Source organism: Asparagus officinalis, chromosome 7, assembly GCF_001876935.1.
Source record: "Asparagus officinalis chromosome 7, Aspof.V1, whole genome shotgun sequence".
Classification (NCBI taxonomy): domain Eukaryota; kingdom Viridiplantae; phylum Streptophyta; class Magnoliopsida; order Asparagales; family Asparagaceae; genus Asparagus; species Asparagus officinalis.
In genome coordinates, this window is record NC_033800.1 from 96,796,598 (window position 1) to 96,814,340 (window position 17,743).

A 17,743-nucleotide genomic window follows, 5' to 3' on the forward strand; every position below is an offset into this window, starting at 1 on the left:
ACTTGTCTTTTGCTCTTTATTGTATACCAATCTGATAGCACAATTGATGTAGACGATGCAAACACTATTGTAAATTTGCCCAGGAAAAAGATAAAAGTGGAGAAGAATTGATATCGTCTCAATTAAATATGAAAAGAAGGAATAAATGATAATATTTTTTGAATATTTTATAGTAAAACTTAATTTTTGAGTAAAATTAGGAATCTTTAGAAGGGATTTTCATGCAAAATTTTTAATATGCTTATGTGAATGATTTTGTCATATAAATTATACTAGAGTCATCATTAGTATTTGTTTTTTTATTTTAAGTCTATCAATAATTAAGATGTCTTGTAATCTTGTGAAAAGTATGTGCTGTGTGCTGAGCTTATACAAACCATCTTAAAATTAAGTATTTGGTTATATTTTTATTAACACATCAACAATATATTATTGTATCTTTTTCAAGCTTAACACTACATTCAATGACTAAGATAAACAAATTGGAGATCGATGACTTGATCCGATAAACAAATATGTTACATGATGTTTGATATATACAAATTTAATAAAAAATAATGTTGTGTATGCAAGTATATAAATGTATATTGGTGCCAGTTTTACACACAAATCTATTTCATAAATCTTTTTAAAAATATTTAAATAAAATTTATAGCAAATATAATAATCCATCTTTATAGTTTTTAACTCAAAATGAATTTAACTTATCTTAGTAAAAAAAATAAATAATTTTAATATTTTACCACGAACTAGTTTTTAAAAGGTTGTTGTGGGCTCCAAAAATAAAGCTTTCTGTGAAGGCTATGTAGACTGCTTGGCCGGGCCAAGCCCATAAAAGCGTTGCAACCACAGCTTTTGCATCTCCTCCGTCCAATTGAAAATTTCCGGTCCCACCATGTGTCCTGCTTGCAGAGATGATAAATGCTGTTTGGAACCAGACAGTGGATCTCCGGTACTCCCTCGTCCAGCCTCTAAACGTGCGCTACGGACCACGACGGCATCGAGTCCGAAATCGACGAAATCTCACACGCTCCGCGCGAAGGCTAAACTTGCAAATTTAAGATATTAGTTGAACTTTGTTGCAAAATTCCGCCAAGGCAGAAGGATCACAGCAAGGGCCAGGGCGGCCTCCTATAAAAATCCCCCCTTTGCCCTCTCTCCCTAATCTTGCTTTCTCGCCGTCGCCTCTCTCTTCAAGAATCTGTAAGTCGACAGGAAACTAGTGGAGATTATCTCCCTTTTTCTCTTTCGACAACCTTTATTTACGGTTTCCAGGGTTTTGCGAGTGATGATGCTGATAGATTTGTTCGGATTTCGTAGATTCTGGTCTGTGGATCGCTAGGACTGAGTTAATATAGGGTTTTGTTTTTTATGCTCCTGACTTGAGGGTTCTTTGATGGAGAGATCTGAAATTTAGCCTGTAATTTTATTTACTAGGAGCTTTTTAGTTTACATGTCTTTCGCTGTTATTATTTGTTAAAATCACTGTAGATTTCGCTAAATTTCTTATCTAATTAGCTATTGCCTTTGCTTGTAATGTTGAATTTCGCGAAAAGTTGCAGCCTTTTTGGAGCTCAAGAGATGTTAATCTGTTATTATGGTTCAGTTTGTAGAATATAACACGCTAATGTGGAACCTTAAAGAAAATCTAGCTAAATTTAGGCTGTACCCATCTATATTATGATCTACTGTTGGTGCTTATGTTTAATTAATTTGTCTGTGATATTGGTGTTTGATGAAGATTGTAAAACTACAAGTTTCCTGGTTCTACCTGGGTAAGCTGGAATATATCAGAATCACAATTATTAGATTGGCACTTTGTACTATTTGAGATGAAAGGCTCTGTCTAGAAAATGGCAGTTTGTGCTTAATGAATCATAGACTTTTAAATCGTGATGTTTGTGGAAGCATTAAAAGAAAAATTCATTGCACAATGGAGAATTAAGCTAGAGATCCCATTTAGGTATGCTTCTGAATGCCAGTATGTAATGGGGTGTTTGGCCCTTTTCTTATTTATTATGCTTGGCATATGTTTAGTTGATGGTTGCACAAATTCAGAATCATTGGGAGAGCATTTGTTTGGAAATGTTCTCTATAGGAGTCTATTTCCACCATTTATTTCGGCCAAGCGATTTTTGGATTTTGAGACAATCCATCTATCTTGTTTGTTTGATTGCGAAGTATTGAACGAAGAAAGAGAAGGATTTATGCACATTTTCCTTTGCCTTCAGCCCTTCACTATTTTCAAGTTAAACCAAAAATTTGTAAATTGGACTTATTGCCCAGGTGAGCACGAGGATGCCCACCACTGTTAAAAAAGAAGTATGATTTTCGTACGATGCTTTAAAAAATCATTGCATCCATGTTCAAAAAGTTTCCTTTGCCTTTACTAGTTTCAAGTTAAACTGGGACATTGGAATTAAGACTTGATCACCTAGATGAGCACAAGGACACTCACCACTATAAAACATCATGGTCTGTAGGTTTTCTTTTTCTTTCAATATCATTGCATCAATGATTAAAAAGTTGAAATGAGCGCAAAGATCACTTCTCTAGTAGAAAAAAAGCATGATAATTTGATTTTTTTTTGAAAAAAATGGTTACATGAATGGCAAAAAGTTTGAAAAACTGGAAGTTTTATGTGTTAGATGGAAATACAAATTTGAGCTAGTTAACCATAGAGCACCTAGATAGATCTCAAATTGATGAAGACTTGGGAAATAAAATGCAAAATGTAAATAATGCCTGTGCTGTTGACTGTAAGTTTATATATGAGAATGAAATATGTACATAGTGTTGGTTTTAAGTTTATGTATAGGAATTTTTTTAATGGTTGGTGTAGAATCAAATGTCCATGTTGGAAAAATTAGGTCTGGCCAAAATGAAGGAATGACATTTTCCTGGAGCCATGACTTGTCTCTCTCTGTGTAAAAAACAGCAGACTCCCCAGTAGTTAGGCTGAGTGTTGGAGCAGATTGGTGCATATGTAGTAGAAAAGAGGGTCTAGACGTGATGTTTCAGGTGAGACATTGTTGGAGTTTTCTACAAACATCATGGATTGTATTTCCTACATTACTAGGGATATCAATTTTAGAAGAGAGGAAGAGAAGACAATGATAGTAGTTGCAGAGAATAGGGTAGAGGGTGGCATCTTGATCAAACAAAATCATAGGTAGTTAAGCAAATCAGTATCTTTATTTTTTAATTTGTCTTGATAGAGTAGGATATGTATGATTTATCTGGCATACAGGTAAAGTAGTCATTTTGATTATCTTGCTTTAGTTGCTTTCTTTGAAGCATCTGTAAATTGGTATCTTTACAGTGTATATAGCCTTTTTTCCCCTTCCCTATTCCATCTTTAAGAGAGTCATGATATTTATTATTTTGATGAGTCAGACTATTACTTGGCAACTTATAGCCTTAGCACTGAACTCTCCTAACAATATCTATGTTGGGTGCCAGATATTATGGAAGAACCTGTCGAAAATTTTGGTGAGGAAAATTTTGGAGAGCAGCCAAATTTTGAAGAGCAGCCAAATTTTGAAGAGCAGCCAAATTTTGGTGAACAGCCAAATTTTGGTGAGCAATCCAAAGAGGTTGAGAACACGGACGACCAGAAACAAGGATATGATAATAATCTAGGAGCTGACGTTGTTGAGAAAAGGTGGCCTGGTTGGCCTGGAGAGAATGTCTTCCGCATACTAGTTCCTGCACAAAAAGTTGGTGGCATTATTGGTCGTAAGGGAGAATCTATAAAAAAAATGTGTGAAGAATCTGGAGCTCGTATTAAGATTCTTGATGGTCCTCAAGGTGCACCCGAAAGAGCTGTAAGTATTTAGGTGAAGTGGGTATTTTAAATGGTCGCACGTTACTGTATATGGAATATCTTAATATTATAAGGCTTGTTCCTCCCGAAGAGAATCTTTTTTTTTCCTGTTTTGCGAACTCCATAGTTTTCCTTCTGCATTTGATTTCATGTTCAGTATGTCTTTTTTGGGTGTGAATTTAGGGGTTGTCTTATTCTTGGTAAATTGCAACTAAAATGTAGCTGCAATTTGCAAAAGACAACTCTGTAGCTGTGGCTATTTGTTTTGTTGCAACTGTAACTTTTTCCAATTGAGTTGCAAATGGATCATTTTTTTCGAAAAACAAGCAAGGTTTTAAATATCAGATATTGGGGAAATATCGGATGATCAATATTCATATCGGATTGTGGATATCAGGGAAATGTCTGGCATATGTGGTAAATATCGCCATAATAGATATTTTACATAGTATAATGCACTAAAATATAATCTCAACAAACTTAATGAAATCTAAGCATACAAAATGTAAATAATGTATGTTTAAAATCGGTAATCAACCTTGTAAAACAAACAAAAGTACAAATCAACATTACAACATTTTGTCTGATTTTTTAGGCCAAAATGTCATTTAATATAATGGGAAAATCATGATATTTGCCAAACGCGGTATATTGTTTTGCGACAAGCCATATAAAATGGATATATTGGTCAACATATCGGCAGATATATTGACCATATCGGAGATATATCGCCTAAAATAGCCAAAAAGCGATAAAGGATATCATTTGGTTGCGGTAAGCCCTGTAGCAAGATATATCGGGTCAGTGCTGGGGATATTTAAAACAATGAAAATAAGTTACTACCACAACCAAATTAACAACAAGTTTTGTTTGTTGCGTGAACTGCAGTTGCAGAAGGCTGCATTTAGTGTAAAACAAAAATAGCAACCACAAATGCCTTAATAATCCTGCTCAGAAATTGATATTATCATTTGAAATTGTTCACCTTAGACGCCTTAATTTTTGCTCATGCTTTGGTAGCATCTTCCAATCTATTTATGATGTACATGTCTTCCTTTAGTTTTTAGCTTATTACCTGATGATGAGAATATTTACTCAATGTACTATGTTCCATGGCCGTTCATTGTCACTCTTTTCCTTCGATATTATTTCTTCTCATGCATGCTAGATTCATCAAATGTGATTGGAGGTTATCTAACCTGTTGGCAATGGTAGAACAAGTGCTTTATACCTCCTCTTTGAATGCAGGATGACATTGGCTGATTCAAATTGGACAATTTTTTTAAACGGTTTCATACTCTTGAAATTATCTAAGGAGGTTCACTGTAAATTAATAAATCTAAAAGTTTTAGTGAAATTACATATTGGAATCCTAGATGGTTTCTTGTTCAAGTAATAGCCCTGGGGTAGGCTGGGACTGTTCATGTGTTTTAGAACTTTTTGAGAATTATATGTATATATATTTGTGTATGCATCTATATATATGTAAATATGTCATGCACACTAACTCCAAGCCCTTCCCCCTCTTCCCATCTCTCTCTCCCCCACTTCCCCTTCCTCTCTGTCCTTTACCCTATGAAAAGGTAAGGGAGGAAATGAAAGAAGAAGAAAAAGGGGGAAAGAATTAACTTGCCTTCAATACTTTGTTCTAACTTCCTGTTCAAATGGTCTGTTAGATCCCAGCTATGTGTCTGTCAATATTTGTTCTCTAATTCTGCTCTCAATCCCTGGTCATTTGTCTTTCTGTTTTTGTGATTCTTTAGGAACTATCACATTCTTGATTGTTGGTGCTTCTTTCCTCAATGCTGGTTAATTATGCCTCATATTGTGATATCGTTTTCTATTGAAAATCAGTTAACAAGCCTTTTTTTATGACATGCCATCTGCTATTTAGTAGGACTATGATTTTTTCCCTTTATTTGGTTAAAGATACTTTTTCCTAGGTATATAATAAGACCTCCCAGTTATGCCTGCTTCTGTGGACATCTACTATTTCTGGGTCTTCAAAGTGTGATCAAGTGCCCCTAATATTTGTTTTCTCAATCTTCTGTATTGTCCTCCACGAAAGAGTTCCATCATGTCTCTAAGACACTTCCTTTTTTCTCTGCAACCTTTGCTGATTAGGTACTAAGATGTGTTCCAGAGTCCTGATTACTTTTTTGTGAAAGAAATTATCTGCCTTCACCTAAAACACTTCCTCCGTTGATGATTAGGTTCTAAGAGAATCCGGAGCACTTATTAGAGACTGAAGTTTTTTTCTCATGTTTCTTCTTCAACATGCTCCCTAATGTCAACTTGTCATTTTTTTGGTTCTTTCTTTGATGCGTATTAATTAATCAGTTAGGTATTATATGAGTCATCATTGAAATTTATCATTTACAAGAAAGGAGAGCAAGGATTTTTGTCCCCTTTTAATTAAAAATCATTAGTGTGTTTCTTGATGACCTCGTGCCATTAGTGTTTGGCAATAGCGACTTTTAAGCCTCATGTACATAATAATTTCCTTATAATTACATTATGTTGGGCACCGGAGAAATAATGGACAAGACCTGGTGCTTTAATCAAGGAGCCACTATATTGGAATCTAAATACCCAGGAATTTCATAATTTAAATTAACAAATTCTAAAATTTATGATTAACTAAGAATTTAAACTGAATATGATGGATGCTGACAAGGGGAATAATCACCTCAAACTATCCAATGAAATTCCCACTCAATCACCTTTCATCACAATAACCAAATGAATCTGTGCAGGTTCTGTCTGCAGACCTAGGCAACAGATCAAATCTTCATTGTGAACCAAAATAAGAAGAACAAAGTTCCGGTTTGCAAAGACCAGCTTTTTGAGCACCATTTCTGCCAATATGATTTGACTAAGCTCTTTCGATGTATCTTCGGCGAACATTCTTTCCAAGAGGCTTCTCGATTTATCTGGTAACTCCATAACCTAGTTGATTGGTTTTGTCAATATCTCTAAAGAAAATGGGATCTAGTGGTCTGAGAGGCTGCATAACAACGTTGTTGTTGAGACGTGCCCAATAAAATGGAATAAGCATTATGTATTCAGAAAACCCTTAAATCTTTAAAAAGGAAAATACACTATGTTTACCAACAACTATGGGGTTGTCTAGGACTATATATCTTTCCTCCTTGTTGAATCACATAGAAAATCCAATTCTGGTGCTTAAAAGTATTAAAAAGTAATTAGTATCAGATTAACGTGCACAGATACATTCCTGTCGTAAAAAAATTAATGTTGTAATGAATTCTGTTCGGGGTTAAATATACATAAAGTTTCCATATGGGTCTAATGGGAATAAAAACACTTAACGCTGTGGTCTTTTTTTCAAAATGAGTAATGTTGGGGGTGCCTAAAATGCATAATACCTGAAAGTTCAAATCCTCTTATTTTTGGCTAATATTTTTAAACATGTTATGTTCTCTCTAATATGCATGTATAGTCTGAATGGCTGGGTACTTAATTATGGAATTGTACACTTCCAAAAGTTCTGGAAAATTTTAGCTAGGGCAGGAAGCTGTAATATTATGATCTTAAACCTTGTAGCACTGGCCATGTAAGTTCATTGAGGACGTCTCTTTTCTTATAGCTTACTTGGCTATGTTTCTTTTTACACTTAGTTGAATCTGCCCATGGAGCCTCCAATTCAGAAACGTTTCTTGGTAACTGGTTTGTCTGGAAAATGCATAATTCAGCTAACAACCTAAGCATTCCAATATCTCAGGTTTATTAACCATGGCGACATTGGAACTGCAGTATATGATGACTCGAGATGAGTGATGCATAATCCAGTGCAAACAATTAGACATCTACAGTTTACAAGGATTATGGTCTCTGTGGTTTTATCCGAATAAAATCAGTTTTCAACTACTTTGAGATCCATTTAATGTACAAGATATTTTGAGTCCTTTAGCAACTAGTCCGAATTTAATTAGAGAAGCCGACATAGAAGTTTTAGAACATATTAAAGAGGATAATTTGAAGTCTGCTCCAAGTTCTTCAAAGTATTGAAATGATTGACTTCATACCTGCTTGCAAATGTATACTCATAATGAGACCATAAGAAAGAAGTGTATGTACATCTTTACTGTCTGGCCTGAAAAGTTAACATAACTTATAAACTTCAGCATCGGTTAAATTCCTGGCCTTCTAGCCAAAATACGAACTATTATTCTGGTAAGGAGCATTCAGAATAAAAGGCACAGGTAAGAAGTCTTGTCATGGAAATGCTATGTTTTTCATACAGACAACTATTCCAAGATGTGCACCTCAAGTTTGCTAATCATAAATGCTATTTTTTTACCCCTTATCTGCATTCTAACAAGCTCATATTGTGCCTACTGTAGTTAATTTGGATTGGAATTGGAGTGGGACACAAGCGTAAATGGTGGTCAAGTTAATACCCTACTGGCTGAAGTTTGGTCTGGGTTCTTTGTGCTTAAGTTTATGATTCATATCAAATATGAACTATATTATATTTTAGATTATAGTTTGATTTCTTTTCCTTAATTAACGGTGAATTGATTGCTTTTTTTTGTTAATTTCTTGATATGTTTTGAAAAGGGCATATTTTCTTTTGAATACACTGAAAGTCAACTAGTGCAAGGGATGAACCAGCATACTTCTAGGGTAATAAAATCTGGAGTTACTTAAGAAAAATATGGCCATTTTACCGAATTAATGATTTGATTCTGTTTTATAATGTTCTTTTAAATTTATGCATGCGTTATTTAGATAAGTTGTAATGAAATCTAAGCACTAACAATGAATATAAAAGCCAGATAACCATCATCTTTTGAGATGTGGATAGCGTTCACGAGCTAAAATATGCCATTTAAATTCTTCACTATGATCCATCCCTGAACTTATTAGTTTCGACCTTAGCATGGATTTGCAGTTACTATTGCATTTAGAGGTATTGCAAGAAATCATAAGTTACGAGGCTGCAAGGTTATTGGTCTCTCTCCTCTGTTTCTTCATTTTGCTTAGAAGTCAGAGCCCTTAATAAGTACTGCATCGAGTCTAAAATTGTTATTTGCTTCTTTAAATGAGACATAGTTCTTAATGCTTTATCTGACACATATGCTTCATTACATTGATATGGTAGTTTAGTGTATAAAGTTACTTATTTAGTTGATTCACTGTCTGGTGGAGTTATGATCATGAAATTTAGCTTCACGAACAGTATTTGCTGATTACTGAAATTTCTATTAGATTAGACTATTTCTCCTCTCTCATCATATTATCTCAACTTGATTTTAATTGCTTGCTGAAGGTAATGGTCTCAGCGAAAGAGGAGGCAGATTGTTATCTTTCTCCTGCTATGGACGGTCTGCTGAAAGTCCATAAGCGTACACTCGACGGATTGGAGAAGGACTCTGCCATTGCTCCTCCTGGTAATGCGATACATACAAGATTGCTAGTACCAGCTACGCAAGCGGGAAGTCTGATTGGGAAACAAGGAGCAACTATAAAGTCAATACAAGAAGGGTCAAGCTGCATTGTTCGTATTCTTGGTATGGACATCCTGACATTTCTTTCTTTTTTTCATTAATCTATCTGTATTTGCTGCAGTCTTTGGTGGTTGTCTTCTCTAGGTTTTACTTCAACTGTTACCTGCTGTTTCCCCAAGATGACTATTGTTACCTGCTGTTTCCCCCAAGATTACTTTTACTTATGTTTTGATTGCGCTAAATGTTGTCAGTATGGTTTGTATTTTCTTTGTTATTTACTGGACACTGGCCCATGCCGTTGTATTTCTCACCTTTAGCTGTAGGCACTCTGGTTCCGTTGTCAATTGTTGTGTGTTCTGTTATTACCAAATCTTTCTTCCCACTTGTAGTTCTTTCCTACAATCCATGCTGAATTAAAATGACTTTGAGTATGCAAGTGCCTGTCAGAAATGACCAAGGCCTGAAAAAAGAGGCAGTGGACATTAATCCCACTCCCTTTTGATTATGATTGCCCTATTTGGGTTTACCTTCTTTTCCTCCTAAAAGGATTTTTTTTTTGTGGAAACCACCTTAAAAATGTGTCATTATATGTAAACCATCTTTCATTTTCAATTTATATAAAAACCACCTCTAAAGTGGGGTTTTTATTCCAATCAACGACCCCACTTTTTGGTAAATTTTCTCTTAAAACCCAAAATACCCTTACATTTCTCATGTATTTTTCACGTGACTCCTCTCTAACCAGACCTTAACCAACCTTGAACTGTTGACCCACCATAATAACCCAAGATATTACAAAAATGTAAGAATTTAAAGGTGCGTCCCCCCTTTCCCCTCCCTCCCTCCCTCCCTCTCTTATTTAAACCCGATCTCTCCAACTAAGTTGCACGTGTATGTGTATCGGTGCATGACATGGCAAAATTGTAGAAGGTACGCTATGCGGACATGGCTAAAACTCGTGGGATATAATCATAGTTCTCAGCTATATATGTAAATTATCCTTCCAAATCGTGTTCTTATGGCTGAAATGATTAGATAACAACTTACAAAATGGATGTGAAGTGTAGGATATATAATCAAGAAGTGTATGACGAGTGTTTAAATTAAACATGCATTGTTTGATTGAGTACAGGTCTGAATACATACATGCATACATTTTAAGGAGTGTCCATGAAGTGTTGGGTATGGATACAACACGTGTCGGGTACATGTATGGCTTCTATTAGAAGTACCAGGGAACATAATCCCTCAACCACCAAACATTAGATCCATAAATTTCTTCGCAAAGAAGAAGAAATCTTGTCAAAGTTGTGTTTCATCAACAATTGAAGAGAAATGTCGGAGATTGAAGAGAAATTTTGGGGTGGGACTCGGGACCACTTTGTCAGCTTCATCAGGGCGATAGAATTTTTGGGGTTTAGTTAGCCGGGGTCTGTTACTAACATATAGCTTAGGGTTTTTGGGGTTTAGTTAGCCGGGGTCTGTTACTAACATATAGCTTAGGGTTGGTTAAGGGCTGGTTATGAGTTCTAGGGTTTGTTGAGGGCTGGTTATGAGAGAACACATGTAAAAAATGTGCGAACTGTAAGGGTATTATTGGGTTTTAAGAGTTAAAACATGGGTCAAGGTGGCTGATTGGAGAAAAAACCCCAGTTTAAAGGTGGTTTACGTGTATATTGAAAATAAAAGGTGGTTTACATATACCGACCCTATTTTTAAGGTGGTTTCCAAGTGAAAAAAACCATAGACTAAATGAAGGTAGGTTGGCTATCTGGATACTAAGAATGAAAACCTATTGCGAAGGGAATCAATAACAGTAAAAACTGGTACCTTTCTTTTAATACCATTCTCTTTATTCTTCTCGTTTTTGACTTGTTCATAATGATGTTTGTTTGAAATACTTCAGATGATCTGCCTCCTGTTGCTTTACAAGATGACAGAGTTGTTGAGATACAAGGAGATCCGACAGGAGTGCATAAAGCCGTTGAACTGATCTCTTCCCATTTAAGGAAGTTTCTTGTTGATCGCAGTGTTATACCGCTGTTTGAAATGCAAGTAAGATGATTGTATTATTATTCAAGCATGGTTTTGGCTGGCAATCACAGGTGTCATTCGTGAAGACTTATTGAACTTATCTTTAATAAATCTACACAGATGCAAATGCCACATCCACATATGGAGCAAAATGTTCCACCACCTCAGCCATGGGGTCCTCCTCAAGGCCCTGGCGGTCTTCCTGGCTATGGCGGTAATCCAGGCTATGGCGGTAATCCGGGCTATGGCGGTAATCCGGGCTATGGCGGCAATCCTGGTTATGGAGGAAATCCGGGTTATGGGGGCAATCCGGGTTATGGAAATCCACATTTCATGCCTCAATCTCGTCCTCAAGATAACTTTTATCCTCCGCCTGATGTTCCTCCTTTTGAGAAACCACCTCATCATGGCATATCTACATACGGACGAGAAGCACCACCTATGGGGGCCCCACCATCATCTAACCAACAACCACCACCGATGGCCTCTCAGGTATGTCTTATATTATATATAAAAGTCTCTAATGAGGATGTAGAAGCTCTCTAAGTCAATTTGTGATGATATGGGCCTTTGACAGATTACACAGCACATGCAAATTCCACTCTCCTATGCTGATGCTGTAATTGGGAATGCTGGTGCAAGCATCAGCTATATTCGTCGAGCTAGTGGGGCAACCGTGACTATACAGGAAACAAGGGGTGTTCCTGGAGAGATGACCGTGGAGATTACTGGGAGTGCTTCACAGGTTCAAACTGCTCAGCAATTGATACAGGTATCGTTTCTTCTTTAGTTTATTCCATATCACTGTTCACTCTTCATGAATCTTCAACAGGTATTTTGCTTTCTTGTTCAATCCCTGTATAGTAATGTATAAATTTACAGTGGGTGTGTGTATCCATGGATCCCAAATAGGTTAGTATAAGTTTAAGCCTTTGGCATTCTCTCTATTTGCAAAAATGGTTGAGTATTGGAACTTTAAAGCTAAAGTAGTTGTCATTGATCGTTGTGGCCTCGCTGGATTATCTAGTGTTGTTATATAGGGTCTGATCCAGGTTCTACTAGACCCAGACATGGATCCTCTCATGGGTAACAATTTTGGACCCTTCAGGCCCTATATTATTTGTCCATGTCCAGATTGTTTCTATGTCTGTTGGACCCATCAGGTCGGTAGGTAGGATGTTTAGCACAAAGGCCCATATCCTAGAGGTTAAAAAAATGAGTTGACCAGGTACCTACTACCTTGTATTCCATAGCTAGATATAATAAGTTGTGCATCTAAGAACCTGTTGCCTAAGTGTATGTTTATCATATTTGGCTTGAATAATTTGATTCAAAATTCTTCGTGCTTCATGACATGAACAGTGAATGACCTGGCCAATGGCATTGCCAATAGACGAGGACAAATTTTATGAAAAATTACAGTAGATTATTGTCAAAAGGTATAACTTCAGAAGGTCCCAAGTGTTGAACATTAGTTGATGAGATATCTATCTAAAATTCAAGAAGACCATCACATGGAAATTATCCATTCTTCAAACTTAAAGCATCACAAGATTCGAATTCAAGTATAAAACAGACATCCCGTTAGTCAAGGATTTACCATCTTTTCATTTTGAAATAAGCATAGTTGCAAAACTCGTGCAATAAGATATATGTAAAACCACCAAACATATATGTACAAGACTAAGAAGAAACCAAAATGTCCACCTCCTGGTAGCAAGTATACTACCTATAGGAAGCAAGGAAAGGCTCCAGAACTCCCAGTAGCAAGGCTGCTACAACCAAGAAGGTAGGGCTCCAGATGATGAGCAGAACTTCCATGTAGCAAGGCTCTGCTACAAGGAGCAAGGAAGGCTGTGAAGCAGACACCAAGCATGAGTTCTCCTACATTGGAAAGATCTATGCTGAGCCACATCAGTAAAGAAATTATAAACTTTAATTGTGATATAATTCACACAAATTCTTATGCTAAGAATGGGAACTATGGTATATGTAGTTATCATTTTAAAGGCTACAAAACAAACACCAAGCATGAGTCTCCTACACTGGAAAAGATCTACGCTAAGCCACATCGGTAAAGAAGTTAATAAATTTTAATTGCAAATTTCTCATAATTGCATGTGGTCGTGTTGTCATTTTGTCATCTTCAAAACCACCCGAGTACAATATCTAAAAGCCAGGTTGTATAAGATTTTTATGCACAGTTTAAATTATTAAATAAATTTTCTACCATAAACCAAAAAGAATGATGTCCATACTGTTTTTTTTTTGGTGAGAAAATGCCTCTTATCCCAATTGGGCCTTGCTGGTGTTAGGCTTCTGAAATGCTCGCTTCTCATGAATAGCTTTGGAAAGAATACTAAAATCTGACTTGAAGGCAATGGTTAACTTCACTACATCAGAATGACTAAAACATGATATGCTGTAGAAGCCAAAATGGGATGCTCTCATTAATTGGCCAACATTCCAATATTGCAAAGAAAGGTCCTTCAGGATTCACCTACAAGAAGTTAATATATTTATTATTTAATAAAAGCAAAATTAATATAGTTAATTAACTTATGATTAATGTAACCACTATCTTTCCTCCAAATTGAGTTCCAATTTGCTCTGGATGGTTGGACTTGTTATTTGCTTGAATCAGTGTTTTAAATGACATGGCGGCCAACATGGTGGGTTCAAACCCAAACTGCCATGACATTGTCCACGCAATGTCGAATGTACTTATTGGGATTTAGGGGACATATCGGGCACAATTTCAGACCGAAATTACGCCCGATATGCTAAGTTTTTATTTAACCCAACTTTGGGTTAGTGGTTTTATCCTTGTGCACAGAAAACCCGACCCGAACCCAAACCCGAACCCGAATCCCATATAAAAACACCCAAATAGGCTGCGATGTTCGTTTTGGGCTTTTTTCACCAAATAGACGACTCCCTCCATCCTCCCCTCGCACTTCAAGTTTGAAAACAAGGGTTTCGACTATTCGAGCTTCAAGTTTGAAAACTATGATTTCGACTATTCAAGGTCCCCCCCCCCCAAAAAAAAAAAATAAAATAAAATAAAATAAAATAAAATAAAAAGAAAAAAAACCCCTTCTCACTCAGTCTTTCTCCCTCTTTCTTAAGTCTCTCTTTAGTAATTTTAGATGTTAGTTATATATTTTGACTTTTGACTTTTGATTGATTTTAGATGTTAGTTTTACTAAGTCTCTGTCTCTCTCTAAGTCTCTCAGTCTGTCCCTCTTAAGTTTTAACTTTTGAATAATTTTAGATGTTAGCTTGATATTTGAGTTGGAATAAATTTGATAATTGAGTTGGAATATTCTAAAATTGATGCAAATATATGCTAGAATGTTGATTTGTTTGGTACTATTAAATCGAGGATCGAGTTTCTACAATTGGTTTATTTACATTTTTTTGTGTTTAGACAATAAAATTTATTAATTATGCTTAGATTGTATTTAGGGGAATGTTGATTTTTTTGGTACTATTAAATCGAGGATCGAGTTTCTACAATTGGTTTATTTACATTTTTTTGTGTTTAGACAATAGAATTTATTAATTATGCTTAGGTTGTGTTTTTTTTTTTTTTTGGGGGGGGGGGGGGGGGGGGGCGATCCAATATGGCAATCTGATATTTACTATATATCCCCTGACATATCCCCTATTTCTACAATCCGACATGAACCCGACGTCAGATGTTTAGAACCTTGGCTTGAATTGGCAGAACTCTTACAACAATTTTCCTTCATAAAATACCATGCTTCAGGACTCAATAACTTGATCATCATGTTCATGTGCTATCCTTCTAATCTCCTTGAATTTGTTAAGTAGTAATGAGAATGATACTGGAAATTCTTGTAAATTATCGTTATGTGTAAACCAGCAAATTTTATTATACACTATTTGGACGAATTTCCAGAAAGTTATTCTTATTCGTTGGACCAAATATCACATCTGTGCATGATACCCTATGCATACAAGTCTTACGATAAGTGTTTTGGGTGAGGTAATGGATGGTGGCTAGGGTAGGAAACTAAAAGAAGCAAATCAAATACCTTAGTTTTTGAATTTGAATTTGGTTTGCTCCAGTTAATTCGAAGTTGAATTCGTTCGAATATGTGTGGAATAGGGAGGGGGCGTCCAAACTTGATTTGGTTGGTATATAGATTATATAGTTAATAGTGTGGTAATTAAGTGCTCGTGGCTAGAAGTGGAATTTTAGTTTTGCAGTGAATTGTAATTCACTGCCTTTCATTTTTTTAAAGAATAATGATTTTGATTTCAATTTTAGAACGAGTGAATTCCAATGCAGTGAATCAGATGCATTATCCCCAGTCTTTTTATTGCCTATTACACCTCCAAGAAAAAAGAAACACGCAACCACAACATTTCTGCCCCTGCGCCAACCACACCCATAATAGAAATCAGACTTAAAATTCATGGTAACCAAAGTAGAAAGGCAGTTGAATATTGTGCTATCGGTTGTTAATCTGTTCGTGGGTGGAGAGTTGAAATTTAGCTTAATTGAACTTTTAACAAAAGACTTAACAGTCCTCATGTACATTGCTTTTTAATAAACAACGTCACTGATATATTCTATTTGTTGCTGGAATTAGACAAATATATCATGTAGAGGCTATGCATGACAAGCCACATGTTCTATGTTTATGCCTTTTTCTCACAATATTTTACTTCCCCTTTGAATATTATAGATCCAGAATTGTCATATGGTTTGTGAAAGGAAGTTGCACTGTCCCTGAGTTTGGACTTGGCCATACTTATGACTCTATGCTAAGTCTTTTTTTTTGTGTTATTCATTTATCACATGTTCATCAAAGGCTCTCTGTTATAACTAATAATGTACAATGTTCAAAAAGATGATTTTATTATGTGCGCCGCTCGGGAGTGCCTAATGATTAATCGGATTCATTGATTAATGGGATTATGCGGAATTATGTGTTTTGAAATTTGTAATATGTATTTATTGTTTATCATATGTTAAAATATATAATATTCATGAAAATAGAAAATATACTAAGAAAAAGACCAACAAACATGGAATTTAATAATCAATAGCTTTTTAACTACATAAAAGTCAAATCTGTACATCAAGTAACTAGATGATAACTAGTTAACTACTTAAAAGTTTAAATACATACACCAAAAGTAACTAGATACTTAAATAAAACTTGTTAACTGAAACTAAACGTCTATAAACCAAAATAGTAAATTGCCTAACAAAAACCCAAATGTAATTCTTAAATAAACACAAATTATGCTTCATAAATTAAATATAATGAAAATACTTTGAACTGATCTTTGATGCGATGAGATGCTTCGTCGAAGATAGAACTACACTGTTTTGTTGGAGACGGAAGCTTTGTCGAGCTAAGATAAGGAAGGACGAAGGCCGGAGTCTTGTCGCAGTCGCTAGGTTCGCACGAGTACAAAGAGAAGAGAGAGAGAGAGGAAGAGAGAGAGAGAGAGAGAGAATCGCGTATTTGGGAAAAAAAGATGAGAGATTTTATTTATTTATTTATTTTACTTCAGTTAGTTGGACCGGGTTTGTGGTAAACAGCTCAACCCGCAATCAAATTTAAAAAGAAAGCAGCGCATAAACAAATTATGCGGGTACTTACTTAAAAATCAGCCGATTATGCAGATGTACTCGTAATTGAGCGAATAGCTCAAACTCGTGCGTTTTTATGCCACTTCCATTTAAACGGGAGATCTAGTGGGGTGCTTAAACCCTTTTTTAGAACACTGATAATGTATGAAGGGCTTTTGTCTTGGACCCAAGATTCATGGGGACCATTTGGTAAGGATTATTTTTAAAGCTTATAAGTTATGCCGACTCTTAATGGCTTTTGGTTTTTTTTGATAAAAATACTATAAAAATTGTTTTGAGTACAATAGTAATTTGCTTGATCAAACCTAAGAGCTTATAAGCTATTTTTTCAAAAGTTGTGGTATATTAGCTTTTTAAAATGTGACTTATAAGCTAAACTTATTTGGCATTTTACCAAATAGGTAGAAAATAAAAGCTAGCTTGAAAGCTCGTTTGACCAAAGAAATAAGCCTCCCCAAACACCCTCCAAGTATGACTATGAGGCAAGGTGACAGCCTTTTTCTTGGGATTCCTTCCCATAAAGGATCACATCACTTGTTCCATAATTAGTCCCATTTCTTTGGTCGAAGTGATTCTGAGGAATAAACCATTTGAATTTCATAAGTTAAAAACATTTTGAGATCAGCTTCATCATAACTCCCGCACGTGCATGTTCAAGTGCATTTTCATTAACATATATTTTGCCGTTATTGTAGAACTTCATGGCGGAAGCTGCAGGGTCAGGAGCAGCCCCAGTCACAGCAACAGCACAGAACCCAATGGGGTCTGCTGACC

The 17,743-nt window shown here is 35.7% G+C and overlaps 1 protein-coding gene across 1 annotated transcript in view; it reads left to right on the forward strand.

Annotated features, from left to right (window-relative positions):
- The window catches only part of LOC109847537 (flowering locus K homology domain-like), a 19,645-nt gene continuing 2,999 nt past the window's right edge, over nt 1,098-17,743 (forward strand). The window contains exons 1-7 of the mRNA XM_020416768.1: nt 1,098-1,203; nt 3,463-3,827; nt 9,123-9,363; nt 11,207-11,355; nt 11,455-11,826; nt 11,912-12,106; nt 17,665-17,742. Of these exons, the coding sequence (XP_020272357.1) occupies nt 3,468-3,827; nt 9,123-9,363; nt 11,207-11,355; nt 11,455-11,826; nt 11,912-12,106; nt 17,665-17,742 (1,395 nt within the window). The 5' untranslated portion in view covers nt 1,098-1,203; nt 3,463-3,467. The remainder of the gene's footprint in view (nt 1,204-3,462; nt 3,828-9,122; nt 9,364-11,206; nt 11,356-11,454; nt 11,827-11,911; nt 12,107-17,664; nt 17,743) is intronic.